Here is a 24,027-nt window from a genome sequence, read left to right as displayed (position 1 = left end):
AATTTACGTCATCAGCATATGCCATAACCTGGTGAATACCGTTCAATTCTAGGCCCTGGTTGCTATCTTTGATTTTCCTTATAGCGTATTCCAGAACGAAGTTAAATAATAATGGCGACAACGCATCTCCTTGTTTCAGGCCATTTTTGACGTGAAAGCTCGTGGACAAATATTTTCCTACCCGGACTTTACTTTGGGATTCATTTAAACATATCTTAATTAATCTAATTAGCTTTCTCGGTATTCCAAGTTCTGTAAGGACGTTGTATAATGTTTCTCTCCTAACCGAGTCGTACGCCTTTCTAAAATCAATAAATAGTTGATGTACCGGGGTATTGTATTCCCACTTTTTTTTCGAGTATTTGGCGAATGGTAAATATTTGGTCGATAGTTGATCGATTCCGTCTAAATCCGCATTGATAATCTCCAATAATTGCATCTGCGTATGGGGTCAGTCTTGCTAATAGAATATTTGAAAGAATTTTATAGGATGTTGACAGAAGAGAGATGCCTCGATAATTATTACAGTCAGTTTTGTCGCCTTTCTTGTGAATTGGAACAATGATTGATTCTTTCCACTCTTGTGGCAATTCTTCCTTATTCCAGATAAGGAGAATGAGTTTGTGTATCTTGTTCCACAATTTTTCGCCTCCAAATAAAATTAACTCAGCCGGAATTTCATCTACACCTGGAGATTTGTGTTTCTTTAATTTCTTTATAGCAGTTTCTACTTCTATTCGGTTGGGTTCTGGAATATACGGTTTTGCGGTGTGTATCTCCTTTTCTCCACGCACACTAGTTTTCGGTTGCGTGTTAAGCAAATCGTCAAAGAAATCTTTCCATCTATTTAAGATGCTATCCGTGTCAGTGAGACCTGTACCGTCAGATTTCTTTAATATATAAGCACGAGGTTGATAGCCTTTCTTAAATTCGTTGATTCCCTTATACATGTCCCGGATGTTTTTATTTTTACTATTATCTTCAAGTTCCTTAATTTTAGCTTTCAGAAAATCGCGTTTCTTTGTTCTAAAAGTTTTGGAAGTTTCCCGCCTGATATCTGCGAAATTTTAAGTAGTTATTTCATTCGGATTTTGTAGCCAGCGTAATTTTGCCTGTTTTCTCTTCTCTGCTAGTTTTATGCATTCCTGGTCGAACCATGGTTTGTTCCTAAGTATTCCCGCGTGTCCCATTTTTTCTTTTGCTGAAATTTTAATGCTATCTCTAATTTCAATCCAGGCATCCTCAACACTAGTGCACTCCGAATCTTCTAAAGCGGAGAATCTATTCGAAACTTCAATCTGGTATTTCTCTCTTACCTGGCTCTCTTCTAATTTCTTTAAATTGAATCTCTCCGTTTTCGGACAATAAATATTACCTTTATTCAACAATAACCTCTCTCGTAGTATCGCTGCTACCAGGTAGTGGTCGGTGTCACAATCAGCCCCTCTAAACGACCGGACATTAATTATGCTAGATTGCCTTCTTCTATCTACTAAAACGTGATCAATTTGATTATGTGTTTTCCCGTCTGGTGATGTCCAAGTGTATTTATGAATGTCGCGATGTGGGAATTTTGTACTCTTCACGATTAGGTTTTTGGATGTTGCAAAATTTACGAGTCTAACACCGTTGTCATTACTTTCCTTATGCAGACTTTCGTTCCCTATAATCGGTGAAAATATCCTCTGGTCCTACCTTCGCATTGAAATCCCCTAATAGAATTTTCATATGGTATCGCGGGAGTTGGTGAAATATCCGTTCCACTTCTTCGTAAAAACTGTCTTTTATATCGTCATCCTTATCTTCAGTTGGGGCATGTACATTTAAAACAATAATATCACACCACCGTCCCTTAAGAGTAATAAAAGAAAGTCTGTCAGTGACAAATTCAACCCGTTTTATTGCTGGTAATATACGTTTATGAAAGAAAAACCCTGTTCCTAACTGGTGATTTTTATTTCCTTCCCCGTAAAAGAATGTAAAATTTCCGGAATTCTCAGATCCATTTCCTTCCCACCTAACTTCCTGAACTCCTACTACGTCCATCCTGTATTTCTCTAACTCACTCACTCACGAAGGCAAGAAACAAACTCTCTGTAATTTCTCATTTTCCTTAATTATTTAACATTTTCTAATCAAAAAGGGGACCTGTGGAAATACGAGTTACGGTAAACACTCAACTCTGGTCCGTATTTCCTTACATTTCAAGGACTGAACCTTGACTCACAGGACACACAGCACTCCCCGAACTAACAACTTTTGTTAGTTTCGGTTTATTTTGAAAACATCCAAAGACTGAATTGCTGTTTAGTTTCGGATATGTATGAACAGATCCAAGTTTCGTATCCTGAAATGATATATTACATCAAATTTGACCTACCTCAGTTGAATTTTTTGAACATTTCTTTATATCAATTGACACGAGCCTGTTTTTGAGCTTCGGTCAAGTCATATGGGATTCAATAGCTTGAAAGTTTCCGTACGTTCAGATAACCAGGCAAAATGGTGTGCATTGCATTCATGTCAATGTTCAAGAATGCCTGAATCTCACGGTTTATTACACGCCGATCTCTCAATTATTTCACACGCATCAACATTACTGGCAACAACAAACGTGGATGGATGATCTTCATGAAATTCATCACCGGGAAATATGCGATCACAGTGGAATTCGGAGAATCAATTGTACATAGTCCTATTGGATGGATGGTGCTTCATCCACAAATGTCATTCGATACATTTGTTTTGGTGTTAAACTACATTTGTAATCATAAAAATCATTGCCAGTGAGTTCCCTCGTGGCTACATGGATAGCAGCGGCGGTTTCTCTTAATGTTTGCATGTTTGTACAAACCTCCTTCCAATATTTTTAATTTTTATTTGTGCTAAATCACTTTTCGTTTTATTGTCAACATAATCTTTCCTTAAAGAAGTGCGTTTCAAATGGGGTTGGCTAATAGCTTTCTGCTTGCGAGTTTGACAAGCTCCCCAGCTTGGCTACTGCGGGGGTTGCGAGGTGCAAGGATTCTTATAGTGCCTCATAAGGATCTACTATGTTTGCAGATCGTTTACAAACAATTCTACCAACAAACACAAGTTTTCCAAAACGAAACGCTTTGGAACGGAAAATTCTCCACCATCCCTCCCCCTGAAATATTGGTTGACACGGTTCTCGCCTGAAGGGGAATAGTCCGCTCCTCCAAGTTGCATAGAGGAAAAAAAAAAAAAAAAAAACAGGAAAAACTTGTGCCTTGCCTAAATGCGAGATTGCCAAGTGCTCATAACTATTGGTTCTGTCAACCAAGTAAGATAAAGGCAGCTATGAAGACAGTAAAGGCGACCCCGTGAAGAGTGAAGATAGATTGAGGGTGTCAATATTTAATACACTTGTATCTGAATGAGTAGAAAATTGGCAGCATAGACAGAATATATTTTTTTTTTAAAGAGCAAAAAAAGAGCGATAATTGGAGGAGGGGATAAGATTTTAAAGCGGACTGCAAGCCCTCAACTAACCAATGTCCTCGCAGAAACAATGTAGAACATACGGAACGAAACAGTTGTCCTTTTTTACTTCTCCCTTCCGCCTACTAGCACCCACGCCTTTGGCTGCTTAAATAAGGGCCTCTCGTACACACCTCTCGTAATAACACCTCTCGTACTAAAAGGTCTTTGAGGGGTAGTATTTTGATGGTTTCTTTTAACGCAAAATAAATCACACTAGAAAAAAATCTTATATTTAGAGTCGGACGGGAGTATGTTCACGAAGCTGCTAGTGAGATCGAATTGTCGAATCTGTTCGTAGTGTTGTGTGTTTGTGTGTGTGCGTGCGTGTACCGGTCTTTCATTGGAACATGATTGCTGTTATTGCATAATTATGTCTGTCCCTTATATACGTGAAGTAACAATGAATTCTGTAACGTCTCTGTTAAATGAGCCGTTTTCAAAAAGAAGTTTAGAAGCAAAGCTACTTGTGAAAAACATCGGAAGGCCGATTCCGACTCTCAATATAACACAAGTAATAAGAAGTGCGAAACGAACATTTACAAGGGAGTTTAATCCAAATTTGTACGAACAGCATAAGTGGTTATGTGGATGTGAGATTAAAAATGCTTTGTTTTGTTTTCCGTGTTTGTTGTTCGGGGCAGGGGAAGATGCGTGGAGTAAAAAAGGTGTTGTGGATATCCAGCATCTGCACGACAAAAAAAAAAAAAAAAAAAAAAAAAAAAAAAAAAAAAAAAACATGAAAATTCGTCAGCCCATATAAAACAGGTTCTTAATCTAACTGTGTTGGGAAATGTGAATATTGCTGCTCAACTAGATGCTGGTTATAGGCTGTCCATTCAGAACCACAATCAAAAAGTGACGCAAAACAGGTACGGGCTCAATATAATTATCAATTGCATTCGGTTTTGTGGCGCCTTCGAACTGGCTTTAAGAGGGCATGATGAAACAGACTCTTCTTCAAATCCAGGCGTATTTCGTGGATTAATTAATTTTAGTGCTGAACTTGACAGCGCTCTCAAAAGCCATTTAGAAAGCGCAACAGTTTTTAAGGGTACCTCAAAAATTATACAAAATGAGCTTCTCCACTGCATGCTTGAAGTATGCCATGAAGAAATCGCTCAGGAAATAAGAGAGGCGGAATTTTTATCTGTCATAGCAGATGAAACAAGTGACGTAGCTAACGTACTTCAAATGGTGATTGTCTACAGGTACATTGTCAATGGCAAACCAGTGGAACGATTTTGGAACTTCGTCACTCCCTCTAAACACGACGCTCGAACTTTGGCTTCTTGTATTATTGAAGAAGTTGGTCTCCACGTGGTAAATAATAAAGAGAAGTTCATATCACAAACATACGACGGTGCTGCAGTAATGAGTGGTTCTTTTGGTGGTGTACAGGCTATTGTGAAAAAAGATTATCCAAGTGCTGCTTACGTTCACTGTCATGCTCATCAACTCAATTTGATTATGTTAAATACAGCGTCGACTAATAGAAACGTCAAGATTTTCTTTGCAAATCTACAGGGTATTTGTACTTTCTTTTCAAATTCTCCACAGCGGACATCTATATTGGACGACATAGTAAGAAAGCGGTTGCCACGATCTGTTCCAACGAGATGGAATTTTAATTTGCGGAGTGTGAACACTGTTTATGAATATAGAGAAGAGCTGATTAGGTGCTTTGAAACAATCCAAAATACAGACTTGAATAATAGTACCATCGACCAAGCATCCCGTCATATTGAAACTTTACAAAGGGAAAGTTTCAACTTTTGGCTGTCATTTTTTCATTCTATAATGCCCCACGTCGACATCTTATACAATCAATTGCAGAAACGAGACACTGATGCTGTTTACGTCAGAGAGATTCTCCAGTCTTTTGAGCGAAAGATATTGGAAGTCCGAGAGAATATTGGTGACGTTGAATGTGAACCACCTGAGAAAAGGAGAAAATACATTTCCGCGTGGAAAAGAGAAGCGAAAGAGGTGTGTGATGTTATTGTTTGCCAGGCCAAAAACAGATTTAGCTTTAGTGGATACCTTACTGCAGCCTCTCTGGTTACCCCCAACAACTTTTTGAAGTACAACACACATTTCCCTGACGAACAGTTGCAAGCGACATGTGACGCGTATCCTTGCTTAGATCTGAAAAAACTTCGAACGGAACTTGGTGTAATTTACGGTATGCAAGAGTTCAGAGCAATGTCTGGTGCTCTCTGTTTATTAGATTTCATTTGCGAAAATAATTTGTCATCAACGTTTAGTGAATGTGAAAAACTTCTAAAAATTATCGTTACAATTCCAATGACAACATCAGAAGCAGAACGTTGCTTTAGCACATTGAAACGTGTGAAAACATTTCTGAGAAATTCGATGTCTCAGGAACGGTTATCTGCTCTTGCAATGCTATCAATTGAAAGAGACTTTATTATGGGAATCAAGGACTTTAATAACAAAGTTATTGAAAAGTTTGCCAGAAGCAAAGAAAGAAGAATGGATTTTCTCTACAAGTAGGGTAAATATTTTTATTTTCTTTACACTAAATTTTCTATTTATTAATTGAGAAATACTTAGTACTTTTCTCATTACTAAATCTTTGGGTCATGAATCGCCACTAACCTATAGCCTGTGCTCTATTACTATTATTTATACTAATATTAATAATAATGAAAAATACGAGGTCATGAGTGGTCCAAAAGTAGGTATACAGTACCATACTGATCAGCTCATTGCATTTAATATCATTTCTTATTGTTATCCATCAGATAAACTTAGTTTCTTTATTATTTATTCTTAATGTATTTTACTTATATCTTAAGCTCAGAAGAGCCGAAGCAAATAAACCCATAAACTAGAATGTTATACTTGATCAATGCAGGGGTATATACCTACTTTTGGGCCACCCTGTATTGTGCACCACCTAAAATTCAAAGCACGAGCCGCCACTGATGGATAGCGTATGTACCTTTGGTGCGGAGACCGGGTTTAACTCCCCGGCGGAAGCTAATGTGGTTCGGATCCCATATTAAGCTGCAGGTCCACGTCTCATATAGACTCGCTGCTGATCAGAACGCTAAAACTCAAATCTAAAACAAAAGAGTATAGAAAGGTCTACATTTTTCCGAATTCTATAATAGTGGATATGGTGAATATAATAGCGCCACTGTTAGCAGAAACTTTTTCCAGCAGCCTTCGTACTAGTATTTTCTTACAAAAAGAATAAGCTCTACAGCGGTTCACATCCCACTTTGAACTATCAGAAGCTAGCCCAAATAGAACGAAATGTACACTCATGTCCAAAATTATTGTCGCATGTCTATAAATATGTTGTTGTAGGGATATAATTTGATAACGAATTCGCCCGGTATTTCTTATAATGTTAGTATGTGTATAATCGGCAAAGACATGTATGTGGCAAATTTCATGTCAAAAGAGCAGTAAAGAAGAACAATAGAGCGAAAATAAAACTTTCTTGTCCATTTATCAACATTTTGTTTTACTCATTCTAATTTTCGTATTTATAATTCTTTTCCTATGAAATTTACTACAAATATACATTTCCCGATTATACACAAAGTATCACTACTAAAAGTACGCTGCAAAATCATTATCAAATTATATTCTTACAAGAAGACAGTTATAGATATGCGACAATTATTTTGGACATGAGTGTACATAGAACCTACATATAAATTAATCAGTCAACAAAAAGAGAGGAAGAGATTTCTGCTTACATTCTCCATTGGTTTGTTCTCCAGAAGGACCCAATCGCCTCCTGGATGCTTTCGGGGAGCTGGAGCCATAACCCACACGATGGACTCGCCGAGCACTTAACGGACTCTTGCTATGGATCTGGATGGCTTTCAACTCTAGAAAGAAAGAAAAAAACAATATTACAATAACTATCTTTAATACAATGAAGAACTGTATTGTAATTATTAAAATTCACATGTTTTTTTACTATTAATACCTTATACAGTTTGTGAGAAAATACCGCCCACCAAACTGGCGGTAGGCCTATCAGAATTTTCCAGTTCAAGTTATTCAAAAATCTGTTGAACAGACAAAAGATGGTTCGTAAACATAGATATTTTCAACAAAAGTTATACTACCTTCCCTACAACTACCTAAGTCCCTTCGACTAGTTCACATAGTTTTCAAGTACGGAGACACTTCATAAATGAATTTTCCGCATTTTCAGGAGCTTGTAATTTTGGAAAAAGAATTAATTTGACCCTATATTGTTTCTTTAACGTTTTTTTTTTTAATATTAACATATGAACTGATCAAATGAAATACTAATTCTATTACTCAATAAAATAAAGTGCTTCTGCAACATCATATAACACGCACTAATAAAAATGCAGCACACAGTCGTTTGATACATTGTTACAGTAGTTTCGATGACTCTCATGTACCACATGGAACATTTTTGGTGCAACATTTCTTGATTTTATGCATCTGATGAGCGGCTCATGATCTTGTTGCACACAAGGAAGGTGTAAGGTAAGTACTTTGCGGCCATTCATCGACACGAAAAAGCTTTTTAGTTTTTCTTCAGCTCCACCAGATAAATGCTGGCATAGTATCTTTAAATATAAGCCCTGTGTGACTTCGAAATTCCTTTTGCTTCGATGTTTCTTTATTTCCACTGTTGTACACTGTCTTTACAGCTGTATCTGGATCTATGTTAACAAATAAAGAGATATATTAAGCTACTAAGCTTTGAAGGATCGTATAAAAGACGTTCCGAGTAGTAAAGGCTTACTCAATAAATGCCTGTTTCCTGAAAATCCTTCTTGGTAGTGCATCCTGAACGATCGAAATAACTACTCGCTTTATTTTGAATCTGCACTTTTAAGGAAAAGACGAACATTAATCCAAATTTCCATATACATATAGACACGAGAACTGATTGCCATAGATTAATTAGGTAATACTACCCAGAACAGTTACTACTATTTCGAGCGCTCTGATTGAATGCAGTAGTCTTCTGTTGAAATGAAAAATGAAATGCAATTTTTGAGTTTTACATCCCACGGTTATGCCGGCTAGGCTAAAGGAGACGGTGATGATGAGAAATGAATGAAATAGTGAAATGAAGAAAGTGGAAGGAAACGGCAAAACTCCGAGGAAACCCACGCACACGGTGTTTGTCCACTACAAAGTTCACTTGGCGGGAGCAGGGTTTGAACCCGGGACCCCATGCACCAGAGGTGAACGTTCTACCACTGAGCCACCGCGGCCCCTAGTCTTCTGTTGAGTTCGCCCTTACCACCCGGAATGCCTACTATCATCAACAAAGTTCTGATAAAGGAAAATACATTCTTCAGGGTTACGTGCCACGGATGGGCTACGTAACTCTGTCAAAAATATAACTCAAGTATACAGGTAGGGTTCACAGATTTCCGAATAATTTTGGAGACGGGAGGGGGGAGAGCATTCAGGTGTGTTTTGTTATCATATCCAACAAAATATGTTAATATCAGAGGTGAAGGGGTGTCCATCCAACTAAGTAAACGTCGGATGGACACATCACTACACACTTTGGACTCTCAACCTCCTACAAAGCAGCTTGGCTCGACAGCTATGCAATTGACGAAAATAGCGTATTCCGAACCGAGAAATACCTTTACTTGGCAGAAATTATCTTGAGATTCCCCACTTGTTCTTTTTGTTTAATTTTGCTATTACTTCCACAAATAATGGTGGTGTAATACTAAACCAAAATTCCTTTTTTCTCGAAGAAAAAATCGACAAACAATTTCTAGAATTTTTATATTTCATAATTAAATGATTCGACATTATGTAACTATTCATTTTAAACAGCTTCAGAAAGGAAACAAGAGAAGAAGGTTGTAGAATGAACTGATGTCTTTATAGAAATATACGAGTTACACAGATATCTGCAGATATCTGTAACTTATCAGGAAAACTGATATTCTATACATGTCTTACATAACTGTTCCACTCATAAGCAGATCTACCCCATTTCCCCACAAAGATATGACGCTCTGTTCCTTTCTGTTCTGGTTCAAAAAGGGTAATGTAAATCTGAAACTCAGGAAGCTAGAGTGAAGGGATAGATTGAGAATTAGGATTAGGGATACCACGTATGCAGGAAATGAATTATGGCTTCATTACACAGATATTCACTTGTACACGTCAATTAATATTCCTCCGATAGAAGGCGCTCTCTCTTCTTATAATGAAAAGAAGCCAGATCTTTGACAGAGGGAAAACGGTATATGTAAAACTAGAACTTAGGAAGCTGGAGTGAAGGGATAGATTGAGAATTAGGATTATGGATACCACATATACGAGAACTGAGTAATTATGGCTTCATTACACAGATATTCACTTTCACACGTCAATTAATATTCCTCCGATAGAAGGCATTCTGACTTCTTATAATGTCAAGAAGCCAGATCCTTGTCAGAGGGAAAACGCTACTGGAAGTTAGGAAGCTGGAGTGAAGGAATCGGGGTTGCAAAAACCATGTTTTTTATTCAAAAGAAACTTTTTGGGGGGTTTAAACAAGTTTTTTTTTTTTTTTGTTTGTTTAAATAATTTGCTCTATGTATTTATATTACATATGGACAAAAATAAGTTTGTTTCGGCTTGGTGTTATTATGTAACAACCGGGTTATGGTGGAAGGGATCACTTAAGCTTGAAGCGGAACCCAAACCACTTCTCGGCTTACATCCGAGAGGAATTGTACTCCATTTGAACTCGAAACTGGGACTAATTGGCCACAAATGCGATACGTCTGCCGACTCACTCATGAAGGATTCCGGATAAAAATACATTGTACTGATCTGTACATACTTTTTAATTTTCATATCAGTAAGAAAAGTGCATAAAGATACGAATTATTTGAGTCCACTTTGGATCTGAACCATTTATACATAAATAGATACCAAAGATACTTCTGATTTCAATAAATGCCTTTCGTGGGGTTTGTATGAACACCCTCCCCCCGAAAAAAAAAACGTACGGCATTTCGATGTCTTATCAATAGTAAACATTAATAAAACGAAACAATATTTAGAATTTTTCTTTGATTGCAATTGCATAACCATAATAACAAACTATAAAAAAAATCACACAAGAAACATTCATAAACTTATGTATATATATAAAAAGTTGCTTTTGTAGTATAATCTCTGAGTAATGAATGGGGAATTTAGGTCTGAATATAATACGAGTAATATACGGGAGTGAAACGTAAACCCACAAATATGTGTTCATCAAGATTTTACGAACACTTACACTTTTACGAACATTTTTATTGTTTTGGTTTAAACCAGTCAACCCTGGAAGGAATAGATTGAGAATTAGGATTAGGGATACCACGTGTACAAGAACTGAGGAATTATGACTTCATTACACAGATATTCACTTCTATACGTCAATTAATATTCCACCGATAGAAGGTACTCTGACTTCTTATAATGTCAAGAAGCCAGACTGATAAAAATCATATATTAATATATACTCTAATTTTTGCAGATATTCGACAAGTAGAAGAATGTGTTTACTATTCAAAACGGAATACTATATTGAATGTTTTAGTAACACGAACTACACAGACGTAGGCAATATGTCACTGACATTTCAGTTTTAAAGACGTCAATAAATTGTAGCAGATTTGGGGAGAACAGCGAATTGTGTTTTTTCACAGCTCGTGCACGTGTGTAATGTATATTTATCCAAAAGCCCCATGTGCTCTTTGATAGCTCCATGTGGCGTGAAGTTGCAGTTTTGTGGCGAATTCCTTGAGATGCAATATGGAGTCGAGTCGAGGCTTGCAGAAAGATATCAACCACACTCACTGCAGCATGTGTGTTGCTTCCACGAGAATGATGGCACCACTCCAAACGACAAACTGTTTTTATATCTTTATATTGCCAAGTTCAACAAATGTCAGATCTTAAGCTGACTCTTGTCTTCATGCTGACTGACAAGATAAATACAATACGGATAGATAAACGCTTTACTTCTTGTTCTAAGCAACACAAGGATCTTAACACCACCATCTAGTCGCCTCTGATTCACGCTTTGCATTCGATTACTATTAAGGGCAAAATTGACCGTAATTTTGAAAGTGAGATAGCTATTTAGTGTGAGGTGCAAATAGTTCCTAATTGCCACGTTTATCAAGCATTCATACCGATTTTATTTTATTTGTTTTTTGAGTTTAGGGTCTCCTTCACCACAACCATATTCACGAAGAAATAAAATGTCTACTAAAAGCAGTGAATTCGTGTTATTATTCAGTTCAAAAATCTTGGTTCGTTGCGAGTTGTCGAGGAATTTGAAGCTTAAAACATATGAAACGATAATCATGTCTATTATACTATATGGTTGCGAAACATGGCCGCTTACTCAAGAGGGAAGTATGTAGACAAAGTACTTGAGAACAAGATCCTGAGACGAATATTCGGACCCAAGAGAAACGGAGATGAGGAATGGCGGAAACTTTATAACGAGGAACTACATAATTTATACCGTTTACTCAACATTGTTAGGGTAATCAAATGTACTAGATTCAGGTGGACAGGTCATGTAGCCAGAATGAAAGAAAGTAGGAACACTTTCAAAATCTTAACTGGAAGATCAACCGAAAACGACCATTAGGAAGACCTAGGCGCAGATGGGAGGACTCGCACAAATAGGAATACAAAGTAGAAACTGGATCCAATTAGCTAAGGATAGAAGTCAGTGGAGAGCTTTTGTGAACGTGGCATTGAACCTCCGGGTTCCATTGGCCATTGTGAGCGAGTTAGATCAAAAGTGTTGAGTATAAATGTTACTCAACAGTTTTGATCATCATTGCCACGTTACTTTTATCATCATTACCATTTCTGAGATTCTTTTGTGCGTTTGTTAGCCTCCGTGCGATTTCGCGTGGGATTTAAATGGTTAGCATTCGCACTTTTTGATTCCCAGTTAGAGCTTATTTTTTCTCCCTGTAAATGTAGATCTGGTCATTCTTCCTATATAATGGCTTTATATATATAGGGTGTTTCAAAGGTCCTTTGACATAGGTTTACAACAAAATGTAAGAGGGGAAACTCTCCAAATATGACGTTTTCAATCTAAAGTCAAGGAGTTTTTTTTTTTTTTTCAATCGGACGAACCATTTGGGCTGTACACTCTTTGTGCGTTCAATGTTACATGAAAATGCAACGTTGCCATTTACCTGAACCCACAACGTAAGTGAATGAAGGCATTGTCTTTCACGCTAACATGTCGATGGTCAGCTCCCATTTCAAACAGTAACTTCATCCACTCATGTTATGGATCCAGGTAAATGGCAACGTTGCATTTTCATTTAACATTGGACACATAAAGAGTGTACAGTTCAAATGGCTCGTCCGATTGAAAAAAAAAAAAAAAATCCTTGACTTTCTTAATTAATTGAATTTGAAATTTCAAAATTTACACATAGTCTTGAAAGGGTTATAAAACTTTTTTTTCCATCTTGCAAGGAGTTGAATAGTGTGCAACTTTCTGGAACATCTTGCTTGCTACCTGCTATCGCCCTCCCGCTGACAAAGAAAAAAAAGTTTCGCCGCTTCCGAAACAACGGATTCTTTTGGACAGGGAAGGGGAGTGCGCCAAAATACATGTTTTTAATAAGGAGGTTCACTGTTTATCCACTAGAGTGCAGTGCTGCATGGGTGGAAATACCTTTCTTGCTTTCAAGAAGTTGTAATATGTACACAGTAAGTAGAAAGATTGGGTTTCAAGTTTCTTTTATTTTTTTTTATTTATTTTTTTTTTTTTTAATGACAGCTACAAGTTCTTGTAAAGTGACAAGGCCTCTCAAGACTCTACTGAGGCTTGTTGGTCCCGCTAGAGCCGTTGACCAGTACAGTCAATCTCAAAATTGATTTTAACGAATTATTAAATAGTCCACGATTTTTATATTCTAAAATTTTACAACACTTCCTATGGGATTGTGCACCAACGGTTGGGAACCACTTCTTTATCTCCAAACAACATTGTCTTTCCCGTTGCTTTTTATCACCAGTATTACATCTTTTTACAAGCTTACGTGCACGTATTTCATCTTTTATCATTTCTATAAAAAGAAAGGGTATTAACTGTTTATCACAATATGAATTCTACTTTTGAAACCAGAAATCTTTGACAATAATTACATACCTGCAAATAATTATTTAAAAAACGGAAAGTAACACGAAAACCAGTTTCTTATAAGGCCAGGTGTGAAACACGTTTTCAAAATACACCTGGTTCTCTTCCAACTCTCTAACGACCCATTTCTTTGTATATCTTTGGTGAATAACAAATTTATTTTCCTTAAAAAATCAAGAAAAGTTAATTAACTTGTAAGGTAAATTCTAAAGGCTATTCTCTGTTATATGTTCACGACGATTGTTTATGTGGGACATGCTGGCTTAGTGGTAGAAGGTTCACGTTCACATTCCATCTAGACACTCAGTGGTTCGATTCTGGGACATGAAAGATACCATATTTGTGGGCTTCCTTCGGTGGTTTTCACTTGCACCAACGCGTCTCATTTCGCCAATCCCTCCATTCTATTTGCATTTATCAACTCATAATATACATAACGTTAAAAAATATTTTATTTTCCGAAAATAATTAATTTTTGTCCGTAACTACGTTTAGCAGGACAGAAAGAACTGTGAATTCAAGGAACCCTGCATGGTTTTAACCACTCGGGAACTCGGAATGTGTGTAGATAAATGGTTAAGTGTTTCCGCTCATAATCGAGAGGCGCGGGTTCAAGTACCGCATCGATCATCCTAATTATTTAACCACAGTTCTTTCAGACTACAGTTCAATTCCAACTTGACGTCTTGTGACATCCTAGTTTACGTCTTCTATTTTCACAGACATACGGAGCAGGCCGAGAAAGACCAACACAATTATGCAGGACCGGATCAGTACTCATACGCTGCCAACATTTTTCCACTCCCTCCGTCCTTCGCTCTGTTTCTCTCTGCTCGGTTGCTGATCAGAACATAAGTCATGTTGGAACAAACCCTGTCAACTTACTTTCAATGACTGATTCGTTATCAGTTGCTTCTAGCGTCAAATTCCTTCACAGCTGTAATCGAACTTAGTTACAGCGAATTTAATGCTGATATCGGAAATAATAGATCTATGTAAATTCAATACTGAAACCGGAAATAACATATTTATGTGAATTCAATGCTGAAACTGAAAACAATAGATCTATGTAAATTCAATACTGAAACCGGAAATAATAGATCTATGTAAATTCAATACTGAAATAGGAAATAATAGATCTATGTAAATTCAATACTGAAACCGGAAATAATAGATCTATGTAAATTCAATACTGAAATCGGAAATAACAGATTTATGTGAATTCAATGCTGAAACTAAAAACAATAGATATATGTAAATTCAATACTGAAACCGGAAATAATAGATCTATGTAAATTCAATACTGAAATAGGAAATAATAGATCTATGTAAATTCAATACTGAAACCGGAAATAATAGATCTATGTAAATTCAATACTGAAATCGGAAATAACAGATTTATGTGAATTCAATGCTGAAACTAAAAACAATAGATATATGTAAATTCAATACTGAAACCGGAAATAATAGATCTATGTAAATTCAATACTGAAATCGGAAATAACAGATTTATGTGAATTCAATGCTGAAACTGAAAACAATAGATCTATGTAAATTCAATACTGAAACCGGAAATAACAGATTTATGTGAATTCAATGCTGAAACTGAAAACAATAGATCTATGTAAATTTAATACTGAAACCGGAAATAACAGATCTATGTAAATTCAATACTGAAACTAAAAACAATAGATCTATGTAAATTCAATACTGAAACCGGAAATAATAGATCTATGTAAATTCAATACTGAAACCGGAAATAATAGATCTATGTAAATTCAATACTGAAACCGGAAATAATAGATCTATGTAAATTCAATGCTGAAATCCGAAATAATAGATCTACGCGAATTTAACGCTAAAACCGGAAATAATATATATATATGCAGTCTCGGACTGGGGTATAGGGCCCCAGCAGAAGCCTCACATGGAGAGCCCCATCTTCCCTTTCTTACGCATCTTCTAATGGATACCGGCTTATTATTATTATTATTATTATTATTAGTAGTAGTAGTAGTAGCAGCAGCAGTAGTAGTAGTAGTAGTATTAGTATTAGTAATAGTAGTAGTAAAGCTTAACAATTTTTTTTTATAAAACAATTGCAAAGGGTTATTTTTCTTCATAAACCTGTCAGCTTCATTTACGCGTGGTAATAGAGCCTCAGGGTAAGGTCTATTCTGTTCGTTTATGGTGTTGCAATAACTTGTTAAACGACTAACAGAGGGCCCCAGCAGGACTTCATAAAAATTAGTCTCATTTCGGCATTCATGGAGCCCCAATACATATTTAGACATTATGATGTCGGGGCCCCATTCTTTATATTGTTGAAACAAAGAACCCCAAACAGAACTTTATAATGCTGTTAGTTTCATTCCAATAATGGGACATGAAGACTACATTCAATGCTTGGGGGTCCCTGAACTTATGGGAACAGAAGAAACTACCACGAGTAACTATGCTCCAACACAGCAGACAAGTTTTATCTTAGTTTCCATGTCATTCAACATTCATTATATTTATATATTTAAAGAGGGGTCCGGCAGGAATTTTTGCCCTCCTGGCCTGGACAATCCGAGCCTGTATATACAGGTAAGTGAATTCAATGCGGAAACTGTTAACAACAGATCTATGCGAATTCAATGCTGAAACCGGAAATAATAGATCTATGAATTCAATACTGAAGCTAGAAATAATGGATCTATCCGAATTCAATGCTGAGACTGGAAATAATACATTTATGCGAATTCAATGTTGAAACCGGAAATACCAGATATGTAACTTACGGTTGCAACAGGGAGAATATGTTCTTTGGATGCTGAAACCATATTATATATATAGGTATATATAACTGGTTTTCGCTTATTCTTCACAACTATCCCTATACAGAAATCAATATTGAAACCAGAAGTTGTATGAGCTTTACTAACACCGGTTTCAGTACAAGAACAAGAGCTGCGACAAAATCTGTTCTTGGGATCCTGAATCCATGCTAAAAACCCATTTGTAGCTATCTCTTACTGCTTTTTCTCTATGATCAACGTTGACACCGGAAATGGTTATTAATACCACTTCCGGTTTCAGTAGAAAAATAAGAGACTTAATTCCCTGACTTTTCGAAGTCATGATTCACAGATTTCCAAATCTACACATATGTAAAAAGGAGTAATTAACAGTTCTAGCCAAAGTATATAACTTTATTTATTAAAACTAAAATACAGTGTACCGGTTTCGATAACTTCAACGTTATCTTCATCAAACACTAACTGAAAGATATAAAGTATATTCAGAGTATATAAATATACACTCATATATTTCTTTCTATATATCTATGCTCTGAAGATCTCTCTTTCAGTTAGTGTCTGATTAGGATAACGTTAAGTTGTCGAAACCGTTACACAATATTTTATTTTCAATAAGTACGTCTATATATTTGGTCCGAAGTGTTAAATTATTCCTTTAGTGAGTTCCAAAGTCGTGATGGACAGAGATTTACCTCTATTACGTTTTACGTCCCACGGTTATGCCGGCTAGGCTAAAAGAGACGGTGACGATGAGAAATGAATGGAATGTGGGAATGAAGAAAGGGAGAGGAAACGTGAGATCCCCGAGAAAACCCACGCACACGGTGTTTGCCCACCACAAAGTTCACGTGGTGCGAGCTGGGATCGAACTAAGGAGCCCATGCACCAGACGTAAACGCTCTACCACTGAGCCACTGCGACTCCTAAGGCAAAAAGAAAAGTGGGTTCTGAGAAAATAGAAATCCATACTTAAAATTGCCTAACTTTTTAAGTAAGCTTTTTCACGAAATTCCCTGACTTTTCCAGAACTTTTTACGGGTTAGTTTAATTCCCTGACTTTTCAGGTTTTCCATGTCGTTGGGAACCCTGACATATATTATTTTATTTGGCAATAGGTTAAGGAAAATTCCAAATTGATCAGAAAATTATTAGCATGTTCGCAAAAATGCGAAAGATCTCTTTATCCTCATTTTCAACACAACTGAAGAAATGGACAAAGGTGAATTTACTGTATGTTTGCCCAAGATAATTCAAAAACCTTACTGATTTTTCGAAAAAAAAAAAATCAAATCTTATGTTTTGCGTATTTTTCAGCACGGAGGATAGGACACGTGGAAATGCAGCTTAACATATGATCGGAACTACCAGGAATCGCGCCCGGGTCTCCTGTACCGAAAATGGTACTACCATTTTAGAATAAAGAAACTCCAAAATTTGTTATAAACAACTATAAAGATGGAATTTTCACCCATTTTATAATTCACAATCTCGTACTAAATGCATTTTGTTTGTTTCAAACACTGCGAGTACTGTTAAGAGAGAGAAGCGTGAAAAACTGAAGTGATATACACGAGACATGCCTGTAGCTGAAATAAGCGCTTTCAGAGCTGTAACGGTGACTGAATTGAAAAAGCTGCCTTGCCCTTGCGCAGTCGCAGGGTTCGTCTCGACGTACAGTGACCTGGTCGGAACTTAAAAGGTCACGAAGACATTCTCCACTCATCCCATTTGGCTTTCTTCCTCTTCTGATCCCTTGAACCAGAGACAACCGCAACAGGATATAATGACAAACGGAGCACAAGGCCATGACATCACGCTGCACAGTGCAAAGGCCATTCTTCACTTCATTATTACGAACCAACAACACAATGCGTTCAACCTCACTACGCAAGCTTAAAAGCTCTCTCTCACCTTTCTCTCGAGTTATCGACTTCAACACTTCTCAGAAATTCACATTAGATATATATACTAGAAGTAAACTGTGAACACGCGCAATAATAATAATAATAATAATAATAATAATAATAATAATAATAATAATAATAATAATAATAATAATAATAATAATAATAATAATAATAATAATAATAATAATAATAAACTTTTCGTTTCACATTGCCAAAACTACGTTCTCTTTCCAAGTATGGAACAAAAGTGTAGAAGGAAGTATGGAGATGGAATCTATATGAATCATATCGACTGCTTTTTGCTTCTAAGAGTTATTTCCAACTGGTTGCTCTGCAACGTCACCGTTTACTGCTCCTATTCTCAGCAAACCGTATAGGGAGAAAGGAGCAGAGAGGAGAGGTAGCGTCGATAAAAGCTACTGGTTGACAGCTGACAGGCAAACAAAATCTCTTAGTTTCACGTCCCACGTTTATGCTGGCTAGGGTAAGGGAGACGGTGATGATGAATGAATGAAATGGCGGAATGAAAAATGTGGGAGTAGACAGAACCCCGAGAAATCTCATTCACACGATGTTTGTCCACCACAAAGTTCACTTGGTGCGAGCTGGGATTGAACCAGGGACCCCATGCACCAAACATCGATGGTTTTGCAGATACTCTATTCGTGGATACAGGCCCATATTTTGCGCCCCTGGAGTCGAAGAAAATTGTACACTCACCTGCCTCCGTTTACATTGAGACAACAATGGGGCAGGCGTACAGAACCAAGTGCATTGATTACGCTGGTAGCTATAGTGAACGCGAGGATTCGTGAAGCCTGGGCTCTACACCAATTATAGAACTGCTTTGCCTCACGTGTAATGCAACGAAAGAATTCGGTACGATTCGTGGACCTGCCTTTCAAACGCACACTTGAGAAAACATAACACAACAAAAGTGTACCAACAATGTTTCAAAACTTAAAAGACATGGCGAACGAACTACCAAAAAACTATCACATAACACTATAATACGAACACTAACAATTATTCGAGTTAAACTGTAACAATAATAATAGCAAAAACATAAAATAACGACAACAATATCAATAAAACGAAGCTTAGCGGCAATCCGACAACACTGTACCCTCGGGAAGTCTCCGTATAATGCGAGAGACGACACTGACAAAATTTCACGGATGGGCTTTGAAAACTGGGACACGCCCTTGCGTTTTATTGAGTGGTGAAATCGATAGATCTAAGTCAAGCTTCAGGACTCTGTGCGATCACTATAATAAGCAAGAGCCTTAGCTCCTCCTAGAAAACTCAATTATGCTATAGCATCAACGTTATTTTCAGTATAAATCTCCCTTAAATTCCTCTCTCGTGGATAGCTTCTTACATGTCACATCCACATGCGTGTACGTAAAAATTTCCGAAATTTTCAGAACTGCAGTACGAAAATAAAAACAAGAAAATCTGACGCCCTAGGTCATGACACATGCGTAAATACGACCCTGGATCAGACAGAAAAGAAAGACGCAAAACGACACTAGATGCAGTATAGTATAAGATGTATATAAGAAAGAGATAACACAGGTGTGTGGGGATCTAAAAGTTGAGGTCTGGATTTAACTAAACTGAAATCTTGGTATTAGAAGCGACCTCCTTTGATTTCTCAAGATGTTGAGTTGTATCTTTATAATGTGTCTGATAAAGCCAATGATATATTGCTGAAACTATAACAAAGATTATTTTAAAAAATAATAGTGAAGTTTGCTTTCATTACATCAGAAAACGACCATTAGGAAGACTTAGGCACAGACGGGAGGACAATATCAAGATGGATCTATCAGAAATAGGAATACAAGGTACACAATGAATCCAGATAGCTACGGACACAAGTCAATGGAGGGTTTTTGTGTATGCGGGATCGAACCTCCGGATTCCATAAGCCACAAAATTAGTTTTTTAAAAAGCAGCTTTTATTCTTGGTATTTTTTTATTCTTCCTTGGTATTATTAATTCTTTAGTAATACAGTAGAGCGTCGATTATCCGAAGTAATTGGGGGACATGGGTGTTCGGAAAACTGGTTTGTTCGGATAATCGAACTGTACATGTTTATTTGCCATGCGCGGAGCGGCACGCCTCAACTCTAAGCTGGCGCAGCTGTTGCTATGAACAGCTTTGATACTGCCGCTAATTCTACAGCCAGTGCCAAACCGACAGAAGTGTGCTGATTGTTGAAACACAGCGACTGGCGGCTTGACCGGTCAGCAGCGCCTTATGAAGGCCCCATTAGAAGCAATGTTCCGCCAGCGGTGGCTCAGTGCGGCGACTACTGTGGGAAACTTGGTTTGGGAGTGAGGGGGATGATGGACGGTAGGGTGTGAGAGTAACAGGTGCGAGCGAGTACACAGTTCGGTTAAGCGGTCGTTCGGTTGACCGACGTTCGGATAATCGACGCTCTACTGTATAAAGAAAAACGCAGTATCACTTTATATTAATAGAAAAAATCTACCAACAAACAAAAAAGTACGGTTATGTTATACGGAGGAGATATTGAGGGTGAAAACAGCCTTCCCCATGTTATCATGTGATAAAATGGAATTTTAAGTCATTTTAAACTCTTTTATAAGTGTTCTTGGTTTTAGATAGCCCTTTCTCATTTTTTTTTTTTATTTCTTTCTTCCAGGATATGGTCTTGACAGTGACTACTTGAGTTTCCTTTGAGAATAAAAACGTCCTTTCCGACAAGTCTCTTTCGATTTCACGTCCTTTCACAACTCACAACTGCAGTCGATAAAATGAAATATTTATAGCAGAAGACGTCCAAACTCTGAGGAAGATTATGAACTTGTAACGCACTACAAAAAACTCTCACCAAGTTTCCAGGGATAATGCAATTTCCGATACGTGAAGAAAACTGTCTTCAAAGCGCTCTCCTCGCAGAAAACGGAAATCCCACTCGTCACGATGGGATTCCATTTAATGGCTAATCGAGATCAATCCGTTTGAGCTTCAAACGGCAGATAAGATTTAATCATAACAGCGACTTCGCAACCATTCTCACAGACTGAAAATATGACATTACTTTTCTTTCTATTTCAAAAAACTGACATAGTAGAACGGTCTAAGGTAGTGGAACGCTCAACCTAATTCCTATCACGACCCCCATTTTATGACACCCTCTTGGCAGTGACCCCCTTATAATTTGGAATTAGTCCCAGAAGCGACAGTCCTATAAATAAAACTTATTTTAATTTTGAGTTAGATTTGACATAAAACATATCAAATAACTTAACGAGACAACAGGGATATTTCCATGAAAACTATATTCCTATGTAATTATTGAAAATCCAGATGTAATATCCTCTTTCTTCAAAAGCTCTGTTTTCTGTACTTAAGTGATTCAAATCTAATTACTTACTAGTAATATATTTTATTTTGTAATATATATTTTATTTTGAAAAACTTAAACGTGTAACAGTTTCGTCAACTATCTACTTTTTAGACTTCCTAAGACTATGAATAAAACGAAAAAAAAAATGTCAATGATAAAAGGTAGCTTTTGAGATCCCTTACATCTGATTGGCTATTCTCAACCAATCCCACCAATTACAATGCAGTTCACTCGAGACAATCCAAAAGGTAAACAAACTCTTTAAACTACCTTCCCCCCTACGTAATATAGCAAATACGTAATATAACAAACTACGTATATTAAATACCAGATATACCAGACGTGATCATGGAGATGCCCCTCCCTAGAAAATTTTCTTCGGGCACTCCTACCTCTTTCTGATTTCTTTCTTATACCATAAACATATTCAATCTAAACATGCTCCGTATCATTGTAACATGAAATTTTTAATTACATTAGAATCATAGACAAAAGCGGAGCTATTCTAAATATTGAGTTAGTTTTCCCCTTGATAGAGTCTATGCATTTATAGAAATTAATTCAACAATATATTAGGAAAAACGTATAAAAGATTGTTAATGTAATGGGAGCATTCTCACGTATTAAATTCAGGTAGAGCGAAATTTTTCATAGTGCATTTTGTTAGGTTCTAAATCACATTAGCATAAAACAAGTTAAAGAAGAGAGAACCATATCTTCTTCCATTATCTTAGTATGAACGAATCGGTGACTCATAGAGCAGTTAACAGATCGAATCGGTCGCTCATAGGACAGTTAACAGTTCCTGTCGCTAATAGGACTGTCGCAAGTGGGAAGACACCATAATTTGTGGTTTGTAATAAGCATGATTTTTTAAATATACCTATTGTGGGATCTCACGATATCCATCTATTTCTATAATAGTAGAACCCATTTCTTGTATATAATGGATACAGTAACTTTCCTAAAAGAGAATGGATTAAAACCAAATTTGGTCAGTTCATTCATAATACAAATATCGGATCCAATCCCTCATACTGTTTCAAAATAGAGGCCATTTGAAAATTTTAAAACTTTATAATTCTTAATTTTGCGTCATATGATTAAGAAAAAAGAGTGATTTCTAATTTTGATTAAAAGCAACTTGGACAGTTGTTAAAAAAAAAAAAACTTATTGAGTATTTTAAATGACTTGATAATGTGCATCACGAAGATTTAACCGGACATTGCCGCACTGGTGAAATCAGACCATGTAAAAGTATCTCATTAGGTTTCAATTTTAATTATATTTCAATATGCAGTTCTCATTAGTTTCATATCGTACCTCTTTCATTTAAATTGTTTTTTAAACAACTCTGCAACTGTTGAAAATGTTTAGGAGACTTGTTTTTTTGTAGTTCTTAATAGTATGTATAAAAATAAAAATATGCCTATCAGAACAAAATTAAAAATAGTATTTAAAAAAATATCCGGTATTAGATTGTAATTATAATACTTATCTCTTCCGTTTATCTTCGCGACCCCCAGGTAGAGAAATCCTGGTCTAAGGCATTAGGCTAGCAATCGAAGTATGTCTGTCGCGAGTCCTAATTCCGTTCAGGAATTCGTGCTGTAAAATTCTTTTCATTACCACAATTCATTTCTTATCGTCTCCTTTAGCCTAAAGGGCGGAATTGTGCGAGTAAAAATGAAAAATACAATACAAACATCCTTCGATTTATAGACAAACATATTTTTTAAGACACAGGGTGTCCCTAAAATCTTTATCCGATATCAAAGCGTTATAACTTACAAAACCGAAATATTCAAGCAGGAAGCATCTGAAATGTGGTGTTGACGCAGAACGCTGCGCGTATCATGGATCGAAAGGCAAAGGAATGAAGATGTACTAAAGGAAGCTAATGAAGGACGATAGATCATGAAGATAATAGGAAAAAGAAGAAACAGCATGCTCGGCCATCTTATTTGGCACTCCTATTGGATCACCGTGTTGATAGAGGAAACAGCAGAAGGGAAAACAGGAAGAGGAAGACCATGGATAGAATATCTAGATGCAGTTACGAAGAAGAAACCTTATCTAAATATAAAACACCTCTCGCAAGGGAGAGAAAAGTTTTAAAATCCATGTTGCCCACCACCCTATGGATGAGGAGAGAAAGAACAAAACTTAAAAAGGATTATTAAACCACAGTGAATCTCTTTTATACACAATTTGTATTCTACTGTATGGAAAGAACACGAACGCCACAGCAATGCTATCCTACAAG

At 36.7% G+C, this 24,027-nt stretch overlaps 1 protein-coding gene across 8 annotated transcripts in view; it reads right to left on the bottom strand.

The window, feature by feature from the left end:
* The window catches only part of LOC145681280 (serine/threonine-protein kinase DCLK1-like), a 360,318-nt gene that overhangs the window by 55,032 nt on the left and 281,259 nt on the right, over positions 1-24,027 (bottom strand). For all 8 annotated transcript variants that reach the window (XR_014130757.1, XR_014130756.1, XM_081752902.1 and 5 more), the window contains one exon: positions 7,239-7,373. Coding sequence is in view for 6 of the 8 variants with exons in the window: in XM_081752902.1 (XP_081609028.1) it covers positions 7,239-7,373 (135 nt within the window). In the remaining 2 variants the exon portion in view is untranslated. The remainder of the gene's footprint in view (positions 1-7,238; positions 7,374-24,027) is intronic.

The sequence above is a fragment of the Thermobia domestica genome, chromosome 3 (genome assembly GCF_964235325.1).
Source record: "Thermobia domestica chromosome 3, izTheDome1.hap1.1, whole genome shotgun sequence".
Lineage (NCBI taxonomy): Eukaryota > Metazoa > Arthropoda > Insecta > Zygentoma > Lepismatidae > Thermobia > Thermobia domestica.
This window is presented reverse-complemented; position numbering and strand designations above follow the sequence as displayed.